The sequence below is a fragment of the Apis florea genome, unplaced genomic scaffold (assembly GCF_048593485.1).
Source record: "Apis florea isolate Af1SG1 unplaced genomic scaffold, ASM4859348v1 contig_1404_pilon, whole genome shotgun sequence".
In the NCBI taxonomy this organism is placed as follows: domain Eukaryota; kingdom Metazoa; phylum Arthropoda; class Insecta; order Hymenoptera; family Apidae; genus Apis; species Apis florea.
Genome location: NW_028256345.1, coordinates 57,517 through 84,279, shown reverse-complemented (window position 1 = coordinate 84,279; position 26,763 = coordinate 57,517). Strand labels below are relative to the sequence as shown.

Below are 26,763 nucleotides of genomic sequence, written 5' to 3'. Positions count from 1 at the left end.
CATTGCACTAATTTAAGTTATGACGATACATGTCACACTCGATAATAAAATCACTCAAGCATCGACAGCTGCAATAATTCGGTCATACACTTAATCTTATGCCACTTGCGTGAATGTTAACAATACATTCAATATTATAAAAACTAAAAATCTGATTAATTTAATAATAATAATAATTTGTAAATATATTTTTGTACATATATATAATATATATAATACATACATGTATATAATATTATAAATACAAAAATGAAAATGTTTGAATATAATGTTGCTAACGATTTATTCAGTGAACAGAAATAATTTTTGATTTAAAAATAATTACTTAATATTTTATTTAATTTATTAATTATTTAATTTATTTAATTATTTTTATTTAATTACGTAATATTTTATTTCAATTTGTAAGAAGGTATTTATTTTAAATTGTTACAAACAATTTTGAAAACAACAATAAAAAATTGTTATATTAAAAAATAATCATCCGTCATATGATTTTTCAAAACAATCAGGATCATATGACGTAACTTGGTATTTTTCCATATAGTCACTACTTTTTATATTTTGTGCTTTGCAAATATAAAAATGGTGGTTTTGTAAAAATTGTATCTCATTGTTATGTGGGACCATGCATAAAATGCATTATAAAACTTATACGAGTTAAAAAGTAAAATAAAAGTTTCGAATTTTGTAATTTTTGTCGATTTCCGCGACAAAATTCCACTTATAAATTTTTATTTCAGAAACTATTTCAGAAACTTTTTTATATATTTATTAAACTATTTTACATTCATATATATATGAATATAATTTTTCTACGTCATATGAAAATTATATCAATAACAACAGTAATTTGAACGTTGAATCAAATTTGGAATAAAAAATATTAATTCTTCATAACTTATCTTATACTTTTATTTGCTGCATTATTTATATTTATAAATATATCAAAAATATATATCAAAAACAAATAATTTTTATATTATAGTAAATGAATTAATGTTGCTTGTAATTTCATAACAGAGTATCGTAATTACATATGTAGTCTTGCTCATGCATCGATCACGTGCATTTGTTTGTGTCTAATGATTTGATTCGTATAATGGATTAAGTATAGTTATTTATTTCATAATTTTTTTACGCATCATGTACTAAAATATATGAATAAATAAATATATATATATTTTTTTATTATTATTTTTAAATATGTTTTATCTATTCTTATATTAATTTTATTTTCCTTTTTTCATTCAGTTGCACAATTAACATGGTGTACGCTTAATTTTATAAGTAATTATGTGCTTAAGAATTATTAATATCCAAGATTACAGATTAGAATTGATGAACAATAAGATTTTTATATTTTTATCAGAAGTCTGTTAAATAATTTTTAATATTAAAAAATAGCGATAATCAATAAAAGTGAATGTATCGATAAATAAACACCCGCCAATTAAAAAATATTAAATATATGTAAAAACAAGAAAACTATAAGTTACTTAAAGAATTAAATTTGAAGATTGAATAATTTATTAAATATTGAATAATTTATTAATATTTCATGTCAAATAATGTGGTCAAACATGTTAAAAGTAATCTGAAAATTATTTATAAATGTCTATATATTTATTATAATAGCTGTTCAATATTTGCAATAAGAAATTGCTTTTTAATGTTATTATAATATGATAGAAATGTATATATAAAAAATGTAAAAATTAATTTTGCATTAAAATTTATTTGCATTATTTATTTCAAGCTATTTCTATACGGAAAAATTTAAGAAAAACTACATTTTAATAATATTCAAACATTGAGTTCATAGAATGACTTGTTTCAATGAGTAAGCTATGTGTATTATATCACAAAACATTTATAAAAATGCCAATAAATGATTATTAATATAACCTAAAATTAATTATCTTTAAAATTGTAATAACTTAGATTTATAAAATATATTTATGGATTTCTTTAGGCTAAAATAAATACAAATGTTAGTATATCGTTTGAAATCCATTTATTGAGTTATAAATTATTTAAGTTTGCGATAGATGAAGTGAAACGGAGACAGAGCAATATGGCGGGATAACGGAAATGAAGCTCTCTCTATAGTTTTAATTATTGATTATTATTATTTTATTAATATCTTATTGATAATTTTTAATAATCGATAATATATCGTTAAGAAATAAAATCGATTGAAATTTCTATTAGATTTTATTGAAAGTTATTATTAAAGCATGTAAAGATATTATTTGTAATAAATTGTAAAATAAATAAAAAGATTTTATTGTAAAAAACTATATTATAATTAATTTAATTTAAATAATTTCTATTCATTATTGATATCATAATGATATTATATTTTGAATATATCAATGAAGTATAATTTATCCATAGAAAATCATTAACAATATCTTTAGTAATATTGAATTTGAAGAAAAAAAAATAGAAATTTTTAATTACTTTCATACGTTATTGATACCTTAATGATATTATCAAATTATTATATTAAATTATTGATATTTATCGATAAAAATATTGATCATAACTCTATTTTAAATTTTAATTATTTAAACTTCAATTATTTATAAATTTATAAATAAACCTCATCAATCGTTATTTTGGCTTAGACAGATAAATAGAATCAGCATAATATATTCTACAAATACATATTAAAGTTCTTTTATAACAAATAAAATGTGTAACATGAATGAAAAATATCGATTTAATATCAATTGACGAAAAAAAAAAAGAAAAAAAAAGAGGAATTAAAATAAGAAAAACAAGAAATTGTTAATAATAAAATAAATGGAAAACGTTAAAAAAAAAGTAAAATGAGGAATGGAAAAAAATAATTATAATTAATATAAAAATAATTATAACAATAATATAAAAAAAATACATCGAATTGGCAAGCTTGACGCGATAAGACTATATGTGTCGAGTGAAGAAAAATCCTTCAAGATAACCATTGAATATATCATTGAATTTTACTTACATATATGTATACATAACGGCGTATACATCACTATGCGACCTTTTATCGTCTTGTATTACATCCTTCTATACTGTTAAGCCATAAATAAAAGATTCTTATTATCCAATAGTCATTGAATAACTTTAATGAGAATTAAGGAAAAAAGGAATTTTTTTCTTTTAATTTTCGTCAATCAAAATTAATGTCTATGTAATATTTTTATAAAAAAATAATAAAAATTCAATCATGATCGTTACTCTAATCTCTGATTTTTTCCAACAATTTTTTATGATATTGGGGAGACAAATTAGGCCTAAAAAAAAAGGAAATAAATAAGAAACAACAATTTATTCACAATTTTATCATTCTTATTTTAAATAATTTTCCTTCAGATCGCAAAAAATAATTTTAATTATTGTATGTACATATACGTTGAAACATACATTGTTTTATTATGTTTGAAATGCATGAAACAAATGCAAAAAGTACACATAGTTGATTATCGTAAAGACTCGTATGAAAAAAAAAAAGAAAATTTGTACATGTGAGTGGAAAAACTTAAGATATTAATCATCTTAATGAACATTTTTGGGAAAGTAGGATCTATTAAAATGATAGTCTTAAAACGAAAAAACAAAATCCGAAAAATCAAAAGAGAATTGAACACATATCAGATAATGAGCGCAAAATAGAAACATTGATATAATATTAAAAGTAATAAGATTTAGATAAAATTTCTAAATTAAATCCTAGATTAGATTTCGAATGATCAGAAAAATTTTTTTATTATATTTTCTTGAATTGTTGTTTTAAATTTTTTTATACCATGTTTGTTGCGATTTTTAAAAATGATTTTAAGATTTAGATTAAAGATTTAAGATTTAATTATTTATAATTCTATTCCAAATTTAATCTAAATTTTCTTATTCAAAATTACTTCTATATAAAAAACATTATTTTTCGAAAATAAAAATTAAATATATACTATAAATATATTATAAATTAAATAAAAATATTATAAAATCAATTAAAATAATAATTTTTAAATGATTCGAGGTATTTCAAAAAATTTAAAATAATCAAATTTATATTCTCTGTATAATATACCTTGAAATATTAAACGTTTGATATTTAATATTAAAAAAAGAAAAAAAGAATTTTGTTCTATGTTTTTCATCTTATTATGGACTAAAAGGATCGAATCGTGTTTTATATTTTTATATTATGCGAAAAATATATTAGGATGTCTCATAAGTTTCTTTCTTTTTTTTTTTTTTTTCGATACAAAATGAATACACGATATTTGTTATTTAAGCTTGATTTATTGCATATGAACCGTTCTACTTTATCACCTTCTTTTATCTCTCAAGAAACCTCATTATTTTCTCTTTTCAAAATTGTTGGAGCATACTTGCAAAATATTCCTCGAAGTGCGTTTTTATTTCGCTTACGAATTGGAACCATTTATCATGGAGAGAATTTTTTTAATGACAGAAACAAGTAATAGTCGGATAGAGCAAGATCTAGAGAGTACGGAGAGTGTGGTTAAACGTTCCAATCAAACTGTAACAGCATTTCTCTTACAACCAATGCAACATGGCGGCTTTCAATTTATCAAAATGATTGTAACATTTTGCAGAATCGATGGTTTCACCTTGAGGAAGGAATTCACAGTAGACTACACCTTTCCAGTCCCACAAAATGGACAAAAGAGCTTTCTTTGAGTGAAATCCAAGCTTCGCGACAATTGAACGTTTCTTGTCTTTAAACCAAATGCGTTTTCGATGCACAGTTTGATACAAAATCCAAGTCTTGTCTCTGGTGACAAGTCTCTTTAACAAATGATCTCTTTCATGTCGCTGGAGAAGCAAGTCGCACATAGAGACACGGTTCATAAAACCGGTCTCCATCAATAGCTGTGGAATTTAAACTTTCCATGAGATTGACATATCTCATCCTGATCAGGTGATTATGTACTATTGTCTTGAGAATATTAATGGCAGCCATCGCGGATTTTCAGCGAGCATAGCCTTGATCCGTATCCGTGGTTGCTAGGCGGTCGCTGCAGTCTTCATCTTTCGAGTCAAAATTGTCAGTTCTAAATTTCTTAAACCAATTGATGGTCGTAATAGTCGTAGCACCATTCCTATAAACGATATCTCGTCTGCAGTATCATTTGCACTATTATTTTATTTTTAAAGCAATGAAGCATAGCATATCGCAAATGCTTTTTTTGATTATTCATATTGAACAGTGTAGAAAAAAGTTTTAAAAGAGACTGTGTCACCAACGAAATATAATTTAAAAGAGCTCTGAGACGACTGATTAACCGATGCCATAAACGGCATGTTTATATAAAAATATAAAATTATATAAAAACTTATGGGACATCTTAATATTTTCGGATATATGTGTAAATATCGATATTTTTTATTATATTTATAAAATAAAAAAATTCGGTAATTATACATTATTAGAAGAAGTAGCTTCTAATCATCTTGATCTCAATATATATTTTATCATGAATAATTTTTCTTCAGAAAAGAATTGTTTCTAGTGATGTTATATTGATACCAATAATTCTCGATTTAATCTCGATACCAAAGTAGTAAAATATCGATAAATATCGAAATTTTAGGTACTTGGTATTAATTATCGGTACCTATTCTTTTTCGTTTGATGTCAAGTATAAATGTATTGAATAGAAATTCACTTTATAAAGATATGAATATTCATTTGATACTTAATAAAATCGATACTCTGATTGATATTTTTTCCTCTCCGGACATTGTATTCATATTATAAGCAAATTAAATATTACATATTTATGATTCGACTATAATTTAAAAACAAGTAATATATGACCTATATCCACATAATTGTATGTATATATACGTGTATGATGACTAATTTAATTTATGAAATAGTTATAAATAGTAGATATTTCGTCGATATCAATACTTTTGTTGGATATCAAATAAATATCGATATTTTTACCTTTTATATGCGTAGAAATTTTGATATCAGATGATATCAAAATTTGTAAAGTTGAAAAATTCGTAAACTATTCCAATATCAATTTTTGGAATTAATTACATCATTATTTCCTTGCTTAAACGACAGTCTTTTCAATTTTTAAGATATTTGCAAAAAATGATTATTACTATTAGACTTAAATTTTGATTAGATTTATTTTCAATTTGTAATCACAGTTCATCTACTTAAAACTATATAAACATATCATAACTATAATATAAATATAAATATAATTAACTATAAAAACATATCATAGCAGCAACAAAAGTTCTTCGGATTGGCGAAATGCAAAAATAAAATAAAACAATTCTTGGACGGTCGAAATTTACATTGACCGAAATTATGAATATTAATATCATTCTTGATATCTATTGTTGTAATTATTTCTGGAAAATTCGTAAAATATCCAAGTTCGGTATTGGATTTAATACATTTTAAGCTTTAATAGACTTTTTAATCAATCTATTTATCATATATTTTGAACACTATTTTTTGTTACGATATGCTTATATTATAAACATAAATATTATAAAGAATTGGGCATTAACTCGCAGAAAAAGTAACATTTTGAATAACATTTATCGTTTAACTATTATGATTGATCCTCTTCATGTAAATTCGACTATTTGATTATAGTTATTCCATACTTTTTAAATAATAAATTATTGAATATTTGAATAATATTTATTGAAGTAACTTTTATTTTTAATTTCAATCATTAAAATTTTGTTTATGTTATTTTTGGTTTATAGAAACAATAGATAAGTGACAATCGCATATTACAGATATATGTATGTGTATATATAGTTTTATATAGTTTTTTTTAAATATTCCGAAAAGCATAATATCATGCAAAGGAATCAGTTATTCAAATTTTGGTTTTTAGCAAAAATAACAAAAAATCATCAAGATTGGTGAAAATCCATTTAACACAAAAACAATAAAAATAATTGATATAAATTTATGTTTTACTTGATATTATAAAATATACAATTGGATAAAAAGTTACTACATTTGGTGCATTTTATGTATATAAAATTATAACAAGTATATTAAAACAAGTATATTAAAACAAGTATATAGTAGTAAAAAAAAAAATATTTGAATTTCATATTTTTTAAGCTTACGATGTTATTTCTTTTTGAAAACTCATTTGCTATTTTTAATATTTATTTATTTACTTAATTGTGGCCAATTAAATTAATTACTTTTCTATTCAATAGATAAGCGTAATATCGTAATTTTTATTTTTAGGATTAAAAATTTAAAAAATTTATAGATTAAATCTCAAGTGAAAAGGTGAAAATATAAAAGATGATATCTTGACTAACAAGATGACGAGACTTTTTAAAACAGACAATTGGACATAGGTCAAAAAAAAAAAAAAAATGAGTATATTTTCAAACTTAGATTTTTTCGTTGAAACATTTTTTAAGAGAAAAAAAATTTCACTGAACAAAACGTGATATAAAATGATAGACACAATTGGTACATACAGTTTTTTTTACAAAGCAGTATTTCACGAACGAATAAGATAAAGACTCGCGGAATCAGAATAACGAACATCACGGACTCTCAACACGAACTTTGAACTTACGCGATTTTAATACAAATTTCATATAATTTTATTGTATGCAACATTATTTTTGAATTACTTAAATAAATGTTATTTTGTGTTGGTAAATAAGTGTTATTATTTGTTAAATAATCAATTGTGCGAATTCTATAAGAAGTCTAACAAAGAGAGCCATTCAATTCTTTTGATAAATTGAATTTGATTTATCATTTTAATGATATTCTAACGGTTCGAAAATAAAATATAATATTTACAGCAAGTAATTTTGTAATAAAAAGTAATAAAAAACTAATGAACTTGAATATGCACTTGAATATGTAATACTAATAACTAATCATAACATTTTTATGTTATATGGTATTTCTAAAGTTTCTTTTTTTTTTCTTTATTAAATCATTACATAAGGAATAACTAAAAAAGAATTGTAAGGTTAAAATATAATATCAGATATTTTATTATTTGGTATTATAATATTTGTAGTAATATGAAAATAAATATTTCAAAAAGAGATAACAAATAATTAGATTTTTTAATATTCTGTTTTTCATTAAATAATGAATTAATTGTTATATTTTTGACTTCTCTTAAATCTCTTTAATTCAATTAATTGTAATTTTTTCATCGAAAATATAAACCGCTAATGTGTAAAAATAATTAAATAATTAAATTAAATATATAAAAATATTTCTTTCTAACTTATATTTATTTGATTAAAAACAATTCAAATAAACAATATAATATTTGAAAATTTAATATTTTATGTGTACGCAAATATTGAATATAAACGATGCTATACTTTTCGAAAAATACATTTCACAGTTTATATCAATTCTCATATATATGTAATAAATAATCTTTGAAATAATTAACTTTGAATTTTATTTCCGTTTATCGAATATTTATAATTATTAAATAATAATAAATCTGATCAAAGAGTAATTAGTTTTAAATATTATCAATTTGATGTTTTTAATTTTAAATCATTGAAGATAAAAATAATATTAGAAAATAATATTAAAATATTATGATTCAAAATTACGAACAAAAAATATCCCAAATATGAGAAATATAAAGTATTAAAAAAAAATTTAACGTATTTTTAAATACAATATGAAAAATATTATACATTTTATTAATAATCTAATTTGTAAAATTAAATTTTATCTAATTAACAGATGCTATAATGTCATTGTATCTTATGCATAATGATAAATTAAAATAAATATATTTTTGTGCGATTTTTGAAATAAATATATTTTTTATGATTTTTTATCTAATGTTAAAGGTTAAATAATTAATATGTAATAAATTATTCCATATTAAAAAGAAAATATATCAGTAATGCTAAAATCAACAAATGCGAGTTAAATAAAAATTTATTTTTAAATTAATGATTAAAAAAATCAGAAGATACAATATATAAATGCTTCAATTAATTATAATTGTTTCAGAATATAGAAATTATTGTAAAAAAAAAATGCAAATAATTTTATTTTTTTTTTACTTAAATTTATAAAATTTTAATACAAATTTGATTATTATCTTTATTATTATATTATATTATTATATTTTTTATATGTTATAATAATTATATTTTCTCATGTATTATAATTAAATTATAATTCATATTTTTTTTCTTTAAAAAATTTAAGTTTAACTAAAATAAATATAAAATGAATAAAGAAACACAAATCATACACATCTTTAATAATTAAAAGATATTTCTTAAAATTATGAATTATATTTTCGATAGAATAAATATCAAAATTAGTAATTTAATTTAATATCCATATTTCTTAAAATTAAAAAATTTGTTAAAGAAAAGAAACAGATTGGATTTAAAAAATTTAGGGATCATATAATACTTTAATTTAACATAAAAGTGTATATAACATATATAACATAATATATAAAATATGAAATGAAAAATATAAGATATTGTTTCAATCTTTACTAAGTAAAATCAATTTTTCTAAAGCAAAAAATTTATAATTCCATATTTTTTTTGTTTTTATTTTTTAGAATGTAAAGGGCAACTTCTTTTTTTGTCTTAAGCACCACTAAAAAACTGTGTCAAGAAATATTATTAGAAGTCGATATTGCTTGTTGAATATCAAGAGTTATTGGTCTTACTTGAAAATTCAAATTAACTTAAATTTATGTCATATTATGTAGATTTTTGTTGAAGTTTATTAATGTTATATTATACTATATTTAATATTAATAAAATTATTATTGACTAAGTTAATATAATTGCTTCACAAATAATGGAATTCTTTTATAAAAAAAAAAATTTCAATATATTTCAATAAATTAAAAATCTAAATAATTAAAAGTATTTTTTAATTTTCATTCCCTAAACATATTTTTTGTATCGTAAATATAATAAATATATAATGTATATATATGTGTGTATCATTTATATCTGATATGATTTTAAAGAAATTTTTAAAATCACTTAAACAGATTTATATCTTAAATATAAACATATTTAAAGAATAATTTGTTTAATCATATTTTTATTGAAATATTATATATATTCATTGAAATTATATATTTAAGTTATTGCAACATGAAAAATCGTAATTTTTTCAAAATTTCTCAATAAAATTTTTCTTAAGTTTAAATATATTTATCAAAATATAATATAAAAATATATATATAATAGGATAGAACGAAAAAAATTTTATGATTATATTCTACTAAAGAAAAAAATTTGCTTCTAATTTTTTAAATTTATAAAAACAAAAGATAGTTTCTATAAAATAATCTTTAATGTATCTATCTCAAGTTTTAACTTTTATTTTTATTATGATTTGATTGATATTTAAAATATTTAAAACATTTATAATATAAATAAAAAAATTATTAAAAATAGTTGCAAAAATAAATTTTTTTTAACTTTATCAAATTCTGATCCAAGTTTTCTCATTTTTTTTCTCAAAGTTATTTTTACATAGAAAGAAACATTATTTCTGAAAAAATTAAATTATTGTAAATTATTGAATAAAAATTTATAAAATCAATATTTGTAAAGACATTAATATTTTCAACAAAAAATATTAAAAAAAAATTTTTAACTAATTTGCATTTTAAAAAGTTTATTGAATTTAGTTTTCAATAATTATTATGAAAATAATAGAAGGCAATTTTTTTGTTTGCAAATACTCATGAAACGAATATTGAATTTTTATTATTCGAATTTTCTTTTCATTCTATTCTGCAATAATATTATTTCCAATAAATTTTTCACAAAAATCTAGTTGTCATATTATGATGTATTGAAATTTTTTTTTAATCAGTTATTATTTATTTAAAAATTTGTTATATTATAATTTTTATTTAATTCAATTCCGGAATCTCTTTTATTTTTTGAATTTGTTTTTCTTTTTCTATTGATATTAAATTTGAGCAATATATTTATTATATATTACATATAACTTATAATTTTTTATATAATTTTTTTTATCACTTTATATCATTTTAATCATGTTATTTTTCTATATATAATATTTATGATTTTTCAATACTAATTTTTGCCAATTTTGTTCTAATTTTAATATCTTTTTTTAATTATTTCTTTTTTTTAAATAATCTTTAATATTTTAATTTTAACTTTGTAGGTTAAGATCACGATCAGAATTTTAAGTGAACATAAGAAAATATTCACATTATATATATAAAAAAGTGCGTAGTCTAAATAAGTACATATTGATTTTGAATTATTATAATTCAGAAATTATTAAATTTATTTTTATAAAACTATTTTACATATTTATCTGAATTATTGAATCAAAATTTCATCTCTCAGTTTTTCATTTATCTTTCATTTTGTGAATTTAAATTTTTGTTTAAAACATGATTTAATAACATTAAGAAGTTTATAATAAAGAAAAAATTGATGATATGTAATTCGTATTAATCGAAATAATATATTATATATGATATATTAAATTATTTAATTTATTTCATCGTTGCTTATAATATAAACATATATATAAATGTGTATATAATATAGTCAGTCACAAAATAAGTCCTTAAATATCTTGCATAAATTTAAGTAATAAATTAGGTAATAAATTAAATAATAATAATAATAAATTAAGTAATAAGTAATAAATGTTGTCAAAACTAACGATTTTATTTATTTTATATTATATTATATTTTATATATATACATAAGCATTATGAATATATAGGTTATAATAGATTATGTGAAAATGTTTTTTTATTAATGAAATATTATTTCAAATAAACAAAATTTTTATGAATAACGTGAAAAATTTTAAACTATATTTAAAATAATTAAATTTTAATGTTTTATCATCATATTATAAAAAATATTTTTAGATGAAGTTTTATACAAAATATAAAAAAAAAATGATGAAAATTCAGAAATTGATTTCACACGTGCGAAGAGATTTAAAAAATAGATTATTCTATACAAAATTCATTATATTTTACATATATACGAATTTTCATTAAGATTAAATTTTTCAAAATTAGTGAATTTTCTTTTACAAAATAACACGTAGACTTTTGTGATTGATTTTTATTTTATATTATTTTATAAAATTCTATAAAGAATATGAAAAAATAGTTTATGAAAAAATGAGATTGGTTATACTTGTTACGAAATAAACTGCAGTGATAAAAGTAAGAGAAAAGAGAAAGTTCGTTAGTTATGAAATAGTCGATATTAGTTGACCCTAGAGAGTCTTATAGACCACGTGTCCTATTGCTATCGTTTTTAGCATATAATACAGATAATACAGGTAAAAACACTACGATTTATTAGTTTTTGATATTAGATAATAATCCAATTAGGTTGTAAATTTGTTAAGAATATACATAGAATAAAAAATTATTGGTATAGAATAAGACATTGTTTTAAACAAGATTTATATTAGTCATTAAATTTTTTTTCTTTCCTATTTTTATATGTATTATATTTACATATATTATAATTTTTGTGTATAAATGTACAGTATTAGTATATATTATAATGTATATAATAATTTATAATTACAATTTCATGATATTATAATATATAGCTTTAATTATAATATTATATCTATAATTATAATATTATAATTATAATTTCATGATATTATAATATTTTATATATTATAATAGTTTAATTAAACTAATTGATAATATTATTTAAGAATAAAGTAAACATGTTATATATTTTATGAAAATATATACATAAATATTAGATGATTCGAATAAATTTTTCTGGTTCCATTTCTCTATTCAATTTATATGAATATTAATCTATTTATAATTATAATATTAATTAATATAAATAATTAATTAATATTAATAATATTATTGAATTTCGTTCTTGTAAATTTACGTTATCATATATTATGTATTATAATAATTAAAACAATTATTATCGAATATGTATCGATTTTATAAAAAAATAACTTGATTTTTTTAATTATTTTGTATTTTAAATTTCTTTTTATAAATGAAGAAGATAAAATCTAAAATTTTAATGATTTGAATGATAGATCGAATCTACCAAATGATGATGATGATGATGAAAAAAAAAGAATGAATATTATAACGATCTAAATAAATACTGAAACAATATGTATTTCTAAAAAAAACAGAAAACATAAAATTAATAATTATTTCAAATCAAAAGATAATAAATATATTAAAAGTGATAAGAAACTATAATATTTCTTTTATTTAAAGTGAATTCAATATAATTATAACTAAAATTCTTTGTTCTGATATGACTTATTTCAAAAAATATTAATTATAAAATTATTATAGAAAAAAAAAAAATTTCTAAATTTAAAAATTTTGTAATTTTGAAAATGCAAAATGCTGTGAGCTAATATGAAATATAAAAAATAATTCAAACTTTTATTTGTTATCAAGAAAAAAATAAATGAAAAATAGGATAATACAATTGATAATAATATATAATAATTTAAAACAAAAAATAATTATAATATTTAAAAAAATAATATTTATTTCTTTATAAACTTCTAACTAACTAAAATGAATGTTTTTACGGGATTTTTTTAGGTATTTTAAAGGTATTTCAAATATTATTAGCTCCAACCCATTCCTGGAGCTATAATATATAGTAATAAAACTAATTTATTACAAAGTTCGCTGTTAACAAGTTTGATTGTAAAACGATCAAAAACAAAATCCATATTCTGAAGATTTACGTTATCATTAAAGTTCGAAGTTACAAGTTTGGAAGAGTTCTAAGTTCAAAAAATTCTTGAAGATTAGAGGGTTCTAAAGATTCAAATGATTCAAAGATTCTGAAAGTTCTGATGGTTAAAGTGTTATGAAAATTTGAAAGATTCAAAAGTATTGAAAGTTCTGATAGTTAAAATGTTCTGAAAGTTCAAAGATTCTGCAAGTTCTGCCGTTCAAAAAATTCTCTCAAAACATTAGTACTTTTTAAAACCCCCTCTCCACGTTCATCTCACGAGATCACGAGTCTTCAGTGGGGTACACAAGCAACCAATAATACTGTGGAACCAGTTCTTTGATCTGAAGAGACACCATTAATCTAAGGAAAATTCTCAGAATGAGATTAAGGGCACAAAATTCGCTGTTTTCCTAGGAAAACTGTTTCACGAGTGTTTGTAATAATTCTTCTCAAATAGGATAATGCTGATTGCTATCTGACTGGCATGGCTGGAAAATGTCGTCTCAGGTTCTAGGACTACATTGACACTCCAGCCATATCGAATAGTTTCTAAATCTAAACGATCTAAAAACGAAGAATCGTTCAAATTCTTCTCTAAAAAACATTGTATTGTCCTTGCAGCATCACTCTGTGTCATTTATTCAATGTCTGAACAAATATTTTTTTACAATACCATTTTGTCTTTTTTTTATTACTTATCCTTAAAAATAATTTTTAATGAATTTGATATCATTACGATTTCAAAAACTTTTTTCGGAAGTAATATTAGATTAATATTATTAGTAAATCTGGGAAAAAGATCAGATTATATGAACATAGATTAATATGCAAAAATTGATATTTAAATCATTATTATTAATCTGGAAAAAAAAATTATATAATAACAATCTAAGCATTTGGGTTCATTTTAAAAGATGAAATCTGTATTTTTATGCTCTTCAATTTTATTTTTTCAATAATTTTTTTTCAATTATAAAACGGATTGTGAATTTGAAATTGTTTTTTTCTTTTCAAATTTTAGAAATTTAAACTCTATAGAAAAAATTCTTATTTTAAAACATTCAGTGCAATTTTCAAATTTGTTTTTAATTGACTTTGTAAAAAGTTCTTGAATTTGTTTCAATTCTTCCTTTACAATCTCTTTACCTGTAAAATTTTGATGTTTTTTCGCTGCATTATAACGCTTTAAATAAAAAGTGGGCCGTCCTCAAAATAACCGGAGGTACACTATGTAGAGGTTGCATACTCGAACTTTTTATTTTAATTTTAGCATGTAAATTTGCTCTTGTAGTATCGTATGTATATCTTATCATCTTAAAAAAACTTTACTTTTTTTCTACATAGAATTTTGAATTGATAAAAATTTTCTTTGAAATAATAGTTATGTAAAAAATAATATTTCAAATATACATATATTTTTATGTATAAATTTACATAAATACTATTTTAAAATGAGATTTCATTAAAACATAAAAAAAGAATATTCCAAAATTAATAAGTACAACAGTAATAGTACAATATTAAAATATTATATTATTTTATATATATATAAAAAAAAATAATTTACTTTTAATTTATTTTAGTGTCTTAGGAATAAAAAAGGAACATAGTTATCTTTAAAGTTTACAATTTTTCAAATAAATGTTTTATTAATATTTAAATGTAAATAATATTTGTTTATAGAATTATTTTAGTTTTCTAGTACTTTAATTTATATATATTTTTTTCAATTTATCTCAATTTTAAATATATTAAATAATAAACGATAAACAATAAAATTTTATTCAATGAGATATTAAATGAGATTTTTTAAAAATAAAGTCTATCTCTCCAAGATTTATTCCATTTATTTATTTTATATAACGAATTTCGTTAGTCGAATCAATCGAAATATATCACTTACCCAAATGCAGATAGGCTCGTCGAGCATGCATTCGAGCAATTCCTTCAAATGCATCGCTAAATTCCTTGGATCGGACTCGATGTCATTGGCCGATTCGCTCTCAGTCTCCACATAAGTGTGGTTGCTTTTCCATGCTGGATCCTTAATAATCTGAACAGCATAATATACCGAGCAGGATAACACGGCGAAACTGATTGTCGTGTATACTCGGAGGTTTGGGATTGGAAGTCGGTCCAAGAATTCCATCGGCATCTTCACGCTTTTTACGATTTTATTTTTCCTGTAAATACATATATATGAGTATATCTTTTTTAAAATATTTATTATATATTTTATTTGCATTTGGATAAATATTTATAAAAAAATATTTTCTTCTGATTGCGATGATTTTTTGATACATTATCAAGATCATTTGTATAATGTTATAAATATTTTACTTAGCAAAAATTTAGCTAATATAATCTATATCCAAACTCAATATAAACTAGAAATTAAATAAATTTTTATTTGGTATCAATTTATCAATTTATGTATCAATTGTAAGATTAATTTCATTTCAAATCAAAATTAAATAAAAATTTATTTAATTGTTGATTCATTTTTAATGAACAATGACTACTAAATAAAATTTTCACAACATTATATTTAGGTGATATTGATAATATATTAAAAAATTAATAAGATAAGAGAATAATATCTTTTTATAAATAATTGGAACTAAATTGTCTCATTTTATTTAATTATTGTTTTAAAATAAAGTAAATGCATCTATTGAATTTATAGAAAAATAGTATCAATTTCGTAACGAAAATAAATCAATTTATTATAATGCATCCATTTATCCAGTTTCGTAAATCATTTAAATTTTATACAAGTAGTATAAAAATGTTATTTCTTTGTTAATCCTATATTACGTATGATTTGACATCACTTTTTTTCCAAATTTTAATTAAAGCAAATTTTTCCGAAAATATAACAGATATTATTTAAATTATTGGAAAAATGCAAAAAATAAGTATCTAATATTTTCCGATTATCTGATTATGTCAGTGATTAGAAATAATGATTGGATGGAAAATTATATATTATTGTTTTGCATCTATAATATAAATAAATAAAATTAGTGGTTTTTAAATCGCAAAATACCAGATGGAAAAAAAAGATTTTCTATATATACGAAACAATTAATGAGAAAAAATTTGGATTGAGACGTAAGAGAATATTTTAGAATACAATAATTAATTATAATTTGTAATATAAATTAACAATTAATTTAATTTACGTGTTAGATTATACTTATCCAAATATGTTATTAATAAACATAAAAAATAGATAATGATTAACTCTTGAAACATTAAAATAATGAAAAACAATATGATTTCCATTTAATAATAAATAATGAAATTATTATAAACTAGCTGGAATGAAAAATTTAAAATAAAGAACAAAACATAGTATTATATTATAATTTATTTAATAGTAACTATTTTTTATATTTTTCGAGAATTTCTAAAAAATTTATGTATTAATAATTTATATTATTCAAACTTAAATGATAAAATTATTAATATATCTCATAATTTGAAATTCGATTAAATTTAGTAAATCATTTATAAATCATATATGTTCATTTATAATATTTATTTCAAAGATATAGTAAATATTTTTCTGAAAAATAATTGCATTTGTATGTTCTTTGAATTTATGTAACGTGAAAATATAAATTATTATATATCTAATTGCTATAATCTGTTTAATATACATTAATTTTAAACTCAGATAAAAATAGAATATTTTGTGAATATAGCAATATTGTAAAATAAATTTATATAACTTTCCATTCCCAAAATATATGGATGACCTATTTTAATCTGTAAATACAATTATCTTCCAAATTGTTCGTTTTTTAGAAAATAGTTTGTCTAAACTTTCTTTTAAAGTCAATTTTTTTTTAAACTTTTATTTTTTAACAAAGACGAAATGTATCATTTTTAAATCGAGAAATATATTGGTTCAAAAATTGTGTGCAATAAGGATTTCATATTCTTATTATATTGCATGATTTATATTAACACTATAATCGTTTAAAAATTTTATTATTTATTTAAATATTTAAACAATAAACTACGGATTTTTATGCAATTATATATAAACATAATATATTCATTCATGAATATATTATTATGAATATTTTTTTTCCAATATTATAGTTTTATTTGTTTGATAATTGAATTATAAACAAATTTATCATGTTCTGAATGAATTTTTGATTATAATATAATATTAAAAATTGGAAATTCTGAATAGTTTATCTAGCAGTATAATAATATCCAATATATTATTGATATTTGTAAAACATTTTTTTTCAGAACAGTAATTTATATAATATTTAAATAAATAAATATCTATGTAATAAAGTTATTGATATTTTGCAAATACTATATATTTTAAATAATATGATATATATTTTAATAATAACTGAAAATCTAATTTTTTTAACTATATAAAAATTTATTATTAATTTATTATTAATTTTTATTATTGTTCGAATTAGAAAAATATCATTTTGGCGATAAATAAATATTCACATGTCTATTCAATCTCAAATTTATCTTAAACGATTTCATTATCATTATTTTAATAAGAATGTTCGATTATTTGTATTTCAGTTCGGGACCATTGTTGCAGAAGAGAAGCGTTGAATCTTTTCTCCGTCGACTAGTCTCCCACTACCTCGATTTCAGAAATATAAAATATCTGCATTCCCCCATCATGAGCAAATACATCAATCACTTACTACAATTCGAATCCTGATAATATGCATTTGGCTAGCCTGCTATATATATGTATATAAAGAATCAATCAGTTGTTATTTTCGAATTATGATAAATTCGAAATAATTTAATTCATACCATTTGAGATTGAACATTCCATGAAATTATCACGTTGTTATTAATATTTTTATAAAAAGATTAACTATAGTGAATTCTTTAAATTCATGAAATGTGAAAATAAAATAAAACAATTGGATGATTATGTGTATAGTTGTTGAATTTTTTATTTCGAGCTATAAATTTTCTTAATCCAATTTATAATCATAAATTACAGGCCATGTATATAGTATATATATATATATTTTCTAATAAATGCTATATAATAGTAAAAATTTTTATTAATATATCTAAGAATTTTTAGTAATCATAATTATTGTTATCTTTAAGTAAACGTTCGATCGAGTTACATCTCTAATTCCTTGTTTCAATAATTGTAAAGTTGTGTCAATCGATATAACTGATCATTTAAAAAAAAATTTACAATTATAAAAGAAATGCTTAATTGATAATATTATTTAATGTATTATTTTATAGGATAAGTTCGATCACTTTGACCTTGGCATATATCAAGAACATCATCCTTTCATAACTTTCTTTTATAATTTAATTGCCGATCTCTTACAATTTTATATTTGCAAAAAATGATTGCTATTAGGATAAGCGTTTGTGATAATATAATAATCAATACGTGATCATCGTTTATCTGTTTTTATACAAATATATCGGAACGATTAATGTCAAAAATATAATGATTGAATGGTTAAAAAAACTTTCTCATGAATTTTAATAGGCTTGAAATATGTCAATCTTAATTCATAGCAAGTTATAGACATTTCACATTCTTCAGACTCGAATGAGGAAATAAAATATAAATCAATCTTTGCTCGAAAATAATAAGCGATAAATATTGAGTATGACATTGATATCGCTATTTTGATTTTGTAATTTTGATTGTTTTACAGAATATATTTTTACATTCTATTTATCCAAATTATTCGAAATATCTCTATGGATAAGTATAAAACTTATTTATTATATATTTTAAGTGCTAGTTAACTGTTATGTGTTTATAAATATATAAATAGTTGATAAATAATAATATATAAACAATTGTGCACATATAATTCAAGTCCACAATACAAATTTCTATGTAACAATAAAATATTAGCAATCTTTTTTTGCAAATATGTCGAAAATCACCGATTAAATTATAAATTGCTCAGAATGATATTCTTGATATCAACTATATCAAAATCAAGATGATCGAAATTGTCTTCCCACAAATTAATAAACAAATAGAAATATTTGATAAATTATTTAGAAATAGAATAAATCTCTATATGCAAGTTGAAGGAACATCGATTTTAAAAAAGTACGTTATTTAAATAACGCGATTCAAATAAAAATTTCCTAATATACAGTCTGAGACGAAATAATAAGATATTCTATACATTAAAATCCAATTAATGTGAATTTTTTTTATTTCATAAAAAGAAATGTCTCAATTGAATATTATTGTACGAAAGTTTGTTGTAAGACAATATAATTATTTATAATATGCGAACTTCGAATAGTAATTAATTTTAATCGTTTTTGCAGTTTTTGCAGACGATTGACTGAATTCCACGATTAATCGGATATCTAATTGATTTCTCATTGCTGAGGCGACTGATTAATAACTGAATGTGTTCTAAAGGAATGCTATGGTTTCTCGATTTGATTTTTTGGAAATATTTTTTATCACAAATCTTGGTTCTCTCTCTAACATTATCTAATTATTTAACAATTAACAATTATATTGAAAATATTATTAAGAAGAAATGAAAAAGAATTAAGAGTACTCGTTGGAGGATGGTCTCCAAAAATGGGTCTTCGCGTCGCAATGCGTGGGAGTCAGGACTTTTGCAATCGTTTCTCTGATGCTCGCTCGCAAGACATTTGGCGTGCAAATGTGACTTATGAAGTAGCTATCGTTGTTCTTCCTCGAATAACTGCTGGAAATGTTGAGAGAATTGTATCCGCTCATAAATTACTCCTGAAAACTTAAACTGTTCAAAATACTGAAGCTATTGGAAATTCAAGCTATTTTTTGACCGTCTCCTAAGTCAGTCTTTTTTGTCTTTAACACGATGATTTTCAATATTTCTGGAGATTATCATGCAATGTATCTAAATTTTAAATTCATATAAAATTTGAAATTTTAATCCTTCATGATAGTTATTTAAAATAAATTAATAAATTGTTTCAAGAATTAAAATTAATACATAAATTCTGCATAAAAGTTTTCTTGTAACATACTTGATAAATCTATCAATATGTAACTCATGGACTTTAATGACTTTTAAAAATGTATATAGAGGAGATAGAAATTTGCTCGTTCATTGATATACGTAATTAAAATAATTAGGGAAAAATTTGTTTAAAATTTTATTTTCTGTAACATATTTAAAAATCAAAATTCACGAGGATTTCACACATCAATATGTTAACTCACTCTTATTTACAGAAATTGTAATTCTCATAAATTTAAGAGTTATGTATTACACGAGAACTATATAATTTATATCCATAATTTTTAAAATTTATTATATGAATTGACAAAAAAATTCTAGAATTAAGCTAGAAATACATGAATCTGTCGAGAATTTTAGATTAGATTATATATTCGATTATTGAATTATTGAGAACGAACAGTTTTTTTAATACCAATAATCGTTACGATATGATATTAAAATTTTTGTTGTACCAAAATAACATCAATTTAATTCAATTTCCTACGGACAAATTTTAAAAGCAGCTGCGTTGGTCTATGAATCACCGAATGAAAATAATCTACGTGATAAAAATCCTTTGTCCACTGTACTTTCGAAAACTCGATTTCTTTTCTTTATTCTTTTTTCTATAATAAAATTTTTGAATATCAAATAGATACTACATTTTTTTTCTTTCAATGTACACTTAACGATATAAATTATTATCTTTCATTTATTTTTTTTCAAGTTGTGTTATTTCTTTCGTATTTTGTTGTTTTTTGATTTAAATGCAATGATTTGAATATCTTATTCACATACTCTTCTTTATTCGTTCATATAGCTCATATACATTTCTTTATTGTATAATCAATTAGTCAAAGGATAACTCGTTTAAAACGATGGACAGTTCATTTCTTTATGATCTCCGAAAGTTATACAGATATAAAGTTAAGTTAAACAATTTCTAATCTCTATTTGACCTTTTATGTGATGATTTCTATAACTCTCTATTTTTATTATGATTAATTTTACGTTACTTGGATAAAAAACGAAGGAGAATGAACTTCATTATGCGATATTATATATTTAGATTTAATTTATTACGTTATCTACGAAGTTTAAAATAAGCAACACATGAAATATGAATTATTCACAGAACAAATTGTGAATATACATTATATATGTTTAAATGATAGAAATTCTAGTTTCATTTCATATTTTATTGACGACCATAATTGTAAAAAAAAGTAAATAAAAGATAAAGCGAGATTGAGAATCGAATTTGAAAAAATTTAAATGCTCGGTATAATATCTATCGTTTGATTGGATCTAAGGAGGAATAAAGCATACATTTTTAAGCGTATAATCGATAGCAAATAAATTAGATAAATATAGTTTTGAATATTGATTGTCAATATTTTATCGATATCTTATTGATAATTTTCTATATGCCAATAATATCATTAATGGATAAAATTTATAGATTGAAATTTTTTTTTTATTGGAAATTATTATTAAAGCATATAGAAATATTATCTGTAATAAGTTACATAAATAGACTGAATTAAAAATCTATATAATATTTAAAAATCAGTTTTATTCATGTTATTGGTATATTAACGATATTTTTTATAGTACTTCGAATATATCAAAAAATCAATGAAATGTCGTTTATTCATAAAAAATTTAATTTAAAATTTAATGTATTTTATTTAATTTAATTATAATTTAAAGAAAGTTAAAGAAAGAAAAAAAAAATATTTCAATAGATGCAATGGGAATATTATATATATATATATATATATATATATATATATATATATATATATATATATATATATAGAGAATCTACATTATTTGAATGTATTATGTAATTATTAAAGATTGCAATCTCAAAGATTTCAAATATTTTTTGAATAATAAATATTTTGATGCTTATTAACAATAATTAAACATTTATTAGTTTAATAAAAAAAATTGTAGTATAAATATAGAAAAGTAGCATGAAAAGGATATTTAAATAAGAAAAAAAAAAAAAAATTGGAACACTATTTTACTTCTAATTGATAATTTTAAAAGTCAGGTATCTAATTATAAATATATTATTATAATCTTTTCCTACATTTATATTTCTTTGTTTGTTTTTTTAAAAAAGTATATTTTGTTCTAAATTGATCATATTAAAAGAATTATGATATTGATGAAAGGATCGGTGTAATAAAAAAAAAAATTTTAATACTATTTCATTAATTATTATTTCTTTAAATATCAAAATCACAATTTATTGTGTTCGTACGTAAACGATTTATTTCGTTTATAATACCACTTTATCAACATAATATTTTTTTAAAAATATTTCTGAACTAATCTAAACTATCTAATACCTTTTTTTATTTTTATTTTTTTAGTACTTTTTTTTAGATATATACTGATGTATATCTTGATATGTCAGTTTTCTAATCTGATAATGATAATTTATAGCATATTTTTGCCGAGATTTTTAAATAACTTGAAAAACAAGATTCTTCAATTATGATAAATTTATTAATTATTTTATTCTTTTACTATCAATACTTAGTTCGTAAATAAATGAAATAGTTTCTAGATCTTTTGCTCAATAATTTTAATTTTACAATAAGTATAATTTAGTTATAAAATTTAGTTAAAAAATTTAGAACTTTTTTTCTGTATTATTTCGTTCATGACTTCTTTTATTCCATCTATGTTAATACGATCTCGTTTTAAATATAATTATTATAAACATATTTGAGCTGAAAAAAATAAAGAAAAATATTTAAAAGAAAAGTTTTTTAATATAAAATAAATCCATATTTAAAATCAAAGTAATTTTAGAAAAAAAAATTATTAGGAATAATTAGGGATGGAAGTCCTATTTTCATAATTATTGTTTCATAAACAAATTTTTCATGTCATTGCTTTATGCCAAATAAAATTGAATATTTAACCAATTTAATTAATATAATATTAAATGAAAATTACTGAACAATTCATATTTGAATAAATATCATTTGTTTAAATATAGTAAAAAAAATTAGTAACCAAATAATAAAAATTACTTACAAACTTTAATTATTTAAAAATTAATAACAATATTTTGCAAAACGAGAAACTATCAGAAATTTTACTTCTTTTTTATATTGAAAAAATTCAATCATATATGATTATTATCATATTTATTAATTTGACAATAACATAAAATTGAATGCATATGCACGAATGTCGTTACAAAACAAAATGATGATCGTCTCTGGCAGATTTTTTATCTTCAAGAAATTTACAATATCTCTTTTAATACGCGTCTTTTTTCATATTATTTTTTTTTTATACATATTTAATATGTATTACACGTATTTAATCAGAGAATAAGAATAAAAAATATATTTTATGAATGATTATCAATATATTATACTTATTAATGATATAAAATTTTTTATTTCTTAATATAGTCAAAAATTTTATAATTTAAATTTCTACTGAAAATATGTTATAAAATGTATTTGAAATAATACATTAATAAATACATTTAATGATAAAAAATTTTACTAAACATTAAATCTTAAATCTAAATTTAATGCAATATATAATATAATATATAATATATACAATATATAATATAATATAATACAAATAATAATAAAAAAAAAAGAATTTATTAAAAAAATATGTTAATTAATAGAATATTTTTTTCTAAAATTATTTTTTGTTCAAATGTTGCAGAAATAAATATAACTATATTATAATTACTTATATATAATTATTTTCACTAGAAATTAAATATTTTTACATATTAATTATTACGTGTGATACATATATATTTAAATAATTTTTATATTATGAACAATAATTAAATTATATATATAATTTATTATATCATGAGATTTGAAATTGAAGTTTTGTTTTAAAAATTAGAGTTTAAGCGTTATATAGTATTAATCTAAATAAGAAATTAGATTGATCTTAAAATTTTAATGTAATAATATGTAATAATAAATAATTTTAATAATACATATATCTTATACATATTATACTTTTTATATCTAATTTAATTTAATAAATATGTATTTCGCAATTATTATCGCAATTATTAATTATTTAATGGATATGAATAAAAATCCATATTTCTTTAAATAATATATAATATATATATATATATATGAACTTAACCTTGAATGGTTTTCAATACAATTTTTATTAGAATATTGATAAATATTTATTTATACTTATATGCATATTCATTTTTTCTTATATGCATATTTATTATTATTTCAACGATAAATAGTTTAATTTATTTGAAATAATATTAAATAATATTAAACATTAAATAATATATGATTCAAGACATATCATTTAACCTTCATTTTTTTACTTGATGTGATTATAAAATTTTTTTGTTTTTATTAATGAATGATTGATGACATAGTTTTATATATGATTTTAGGTAATTTTAAAGAAATACATATATTCATTTTCTTTTTATTAATTAAGGTAATTAAAGTATTTAATATTTCATAGTTTTATGTACTTCATCATTCATCTTTTTAATTTACTCTTTTTCATTTTCTTCTAACTGATCATTCTTTTATATTTGTTTATATCTGTTATCTATTCAATTCATTTGTATTATTTTTCAATTAAGAATAATTATATCAATATTATATTTAAATATATATAATATTTATAAATTATATTCTATTATATTATGTGATATTAAGTGATGTACGTTACATGTAATCAACTAATTCGATATTATGTTTCTATAAAAAGACACTCTATCGATACAGAACAAGTGGACTCACCTGAGATTGTCGATTGAAACACGTTGCTTTTAATCCATTACCAAAAATAGAGAAGATATTTTCAAGAATTTAGACTCAAGTCGGTATAAAGCACATTTACTGCATATTTACACTGAATTTATGAAAAAAAGTGAATATACCGCACAGAAAATAGAAACCGGAAGGCCTCAGAAAGTAAGACTTTCTCGGTCGAAATCGTCCACCAGTTAACAGCACACGCGGTTCTTTGAGATTTTACATGGCATTCGTACCAATAGAATCTATGAATCGGCCGTATTTAAACGTATTTTGAGCTAGCAAATCGTTTGTGTCACTCTCGTATTTTTTAGGAGAAATTTCAAGATGTTATTGCGACACAATACAACACAATGTGTCACGACAACTGCAGTGCTTGAGATCACTGAGGAGACTGATTGTACAGTCGATAAAGAAGTATCGATTGGGTTGGGTATAACGAAGTGGGGGTGACTGGGTTGGATTCACCGCTTAGCCGACTTTATCGATCTTTCGCGCGCAAATTTGAATCTTTATTTTAAATTATTTTTTAAAATAATATATTTGTTTAATTATATAAAAACTACATAATTATATTTTTTCGCATTAGAGAAATAATCAAATTTTAAATGGTTTATCATTAGTTTAATTTAACATTAAACAAAATAAATTTAAATTATTTAAATTATTAAATTTAAATTTAAATTATTAAATATTAAAATTTAAATATCTTTTTTTAAGATAATCTTAAATTCGTTTTTAGGATGTCTGATAATAAAAATAATAAAATATTTTGATATAAAATAAATATACAAGTGCTATTTATAAAAAAATATGTAAGATATAAATTTACTTTGCAAGATTTTTTTTAGGCATTAATGTTTTATATTACTTATATAAAACAAAAATGTAATATATTATTATATAATATTACATTAATATGGCATACCATTATAGTATAATTTTTTTATTGTTTTTTATTTTTGAAAACATTATTTTATTTTTGAAATTATTATTTGTTTTTAATTATATTGATATTAATCAGTTCACTTTTTTTACTAATAATATAAATAATAACAAAATAATGTATTCTTGTTCAAAATGTATATTGATTATTAATAAATCGTTTTATAAATGATATATGGAAATAGATTCTATGGAATAAATAATTTGAAATTATA

The 26,763-nt window shown here is 20.2% G+C and overlaps 1 protein-coding gene across 1 annotated transcript in view; it reads right to left on the bottom strand.

Annotated features, from left to right (window-relative positions):
• The window catches only part of LOC100870746 (E3 ubiquitin-protein ligase AMFR), a 62,747-nt gene extending 36,748 nt beyond the window's left edge, over positions 1 to 25,999 (bottom strand). The window contains exons 1-2 of the mRNA XM_003695698.4: positions 25,589 to 25,999; positions 15,686 to 15,965 (exon numbers count right to left, since the gene is read on the bottom strand). Coding sequence (XP_003695746.1) covers positions 15,686 to 15,937 — 252 coding nt within the window. The 5' untranslated portion in view covers positions 15,938 to 15,965; positions 25,589 to 25,999. The remainder of the gene's footprint in view (positions 1 to 15,685; positions 15,966 to 25,588) is intronic.
• Between the last annotated feature and the right edge of the window lie 764 nt (positions 26,000 to 26,763).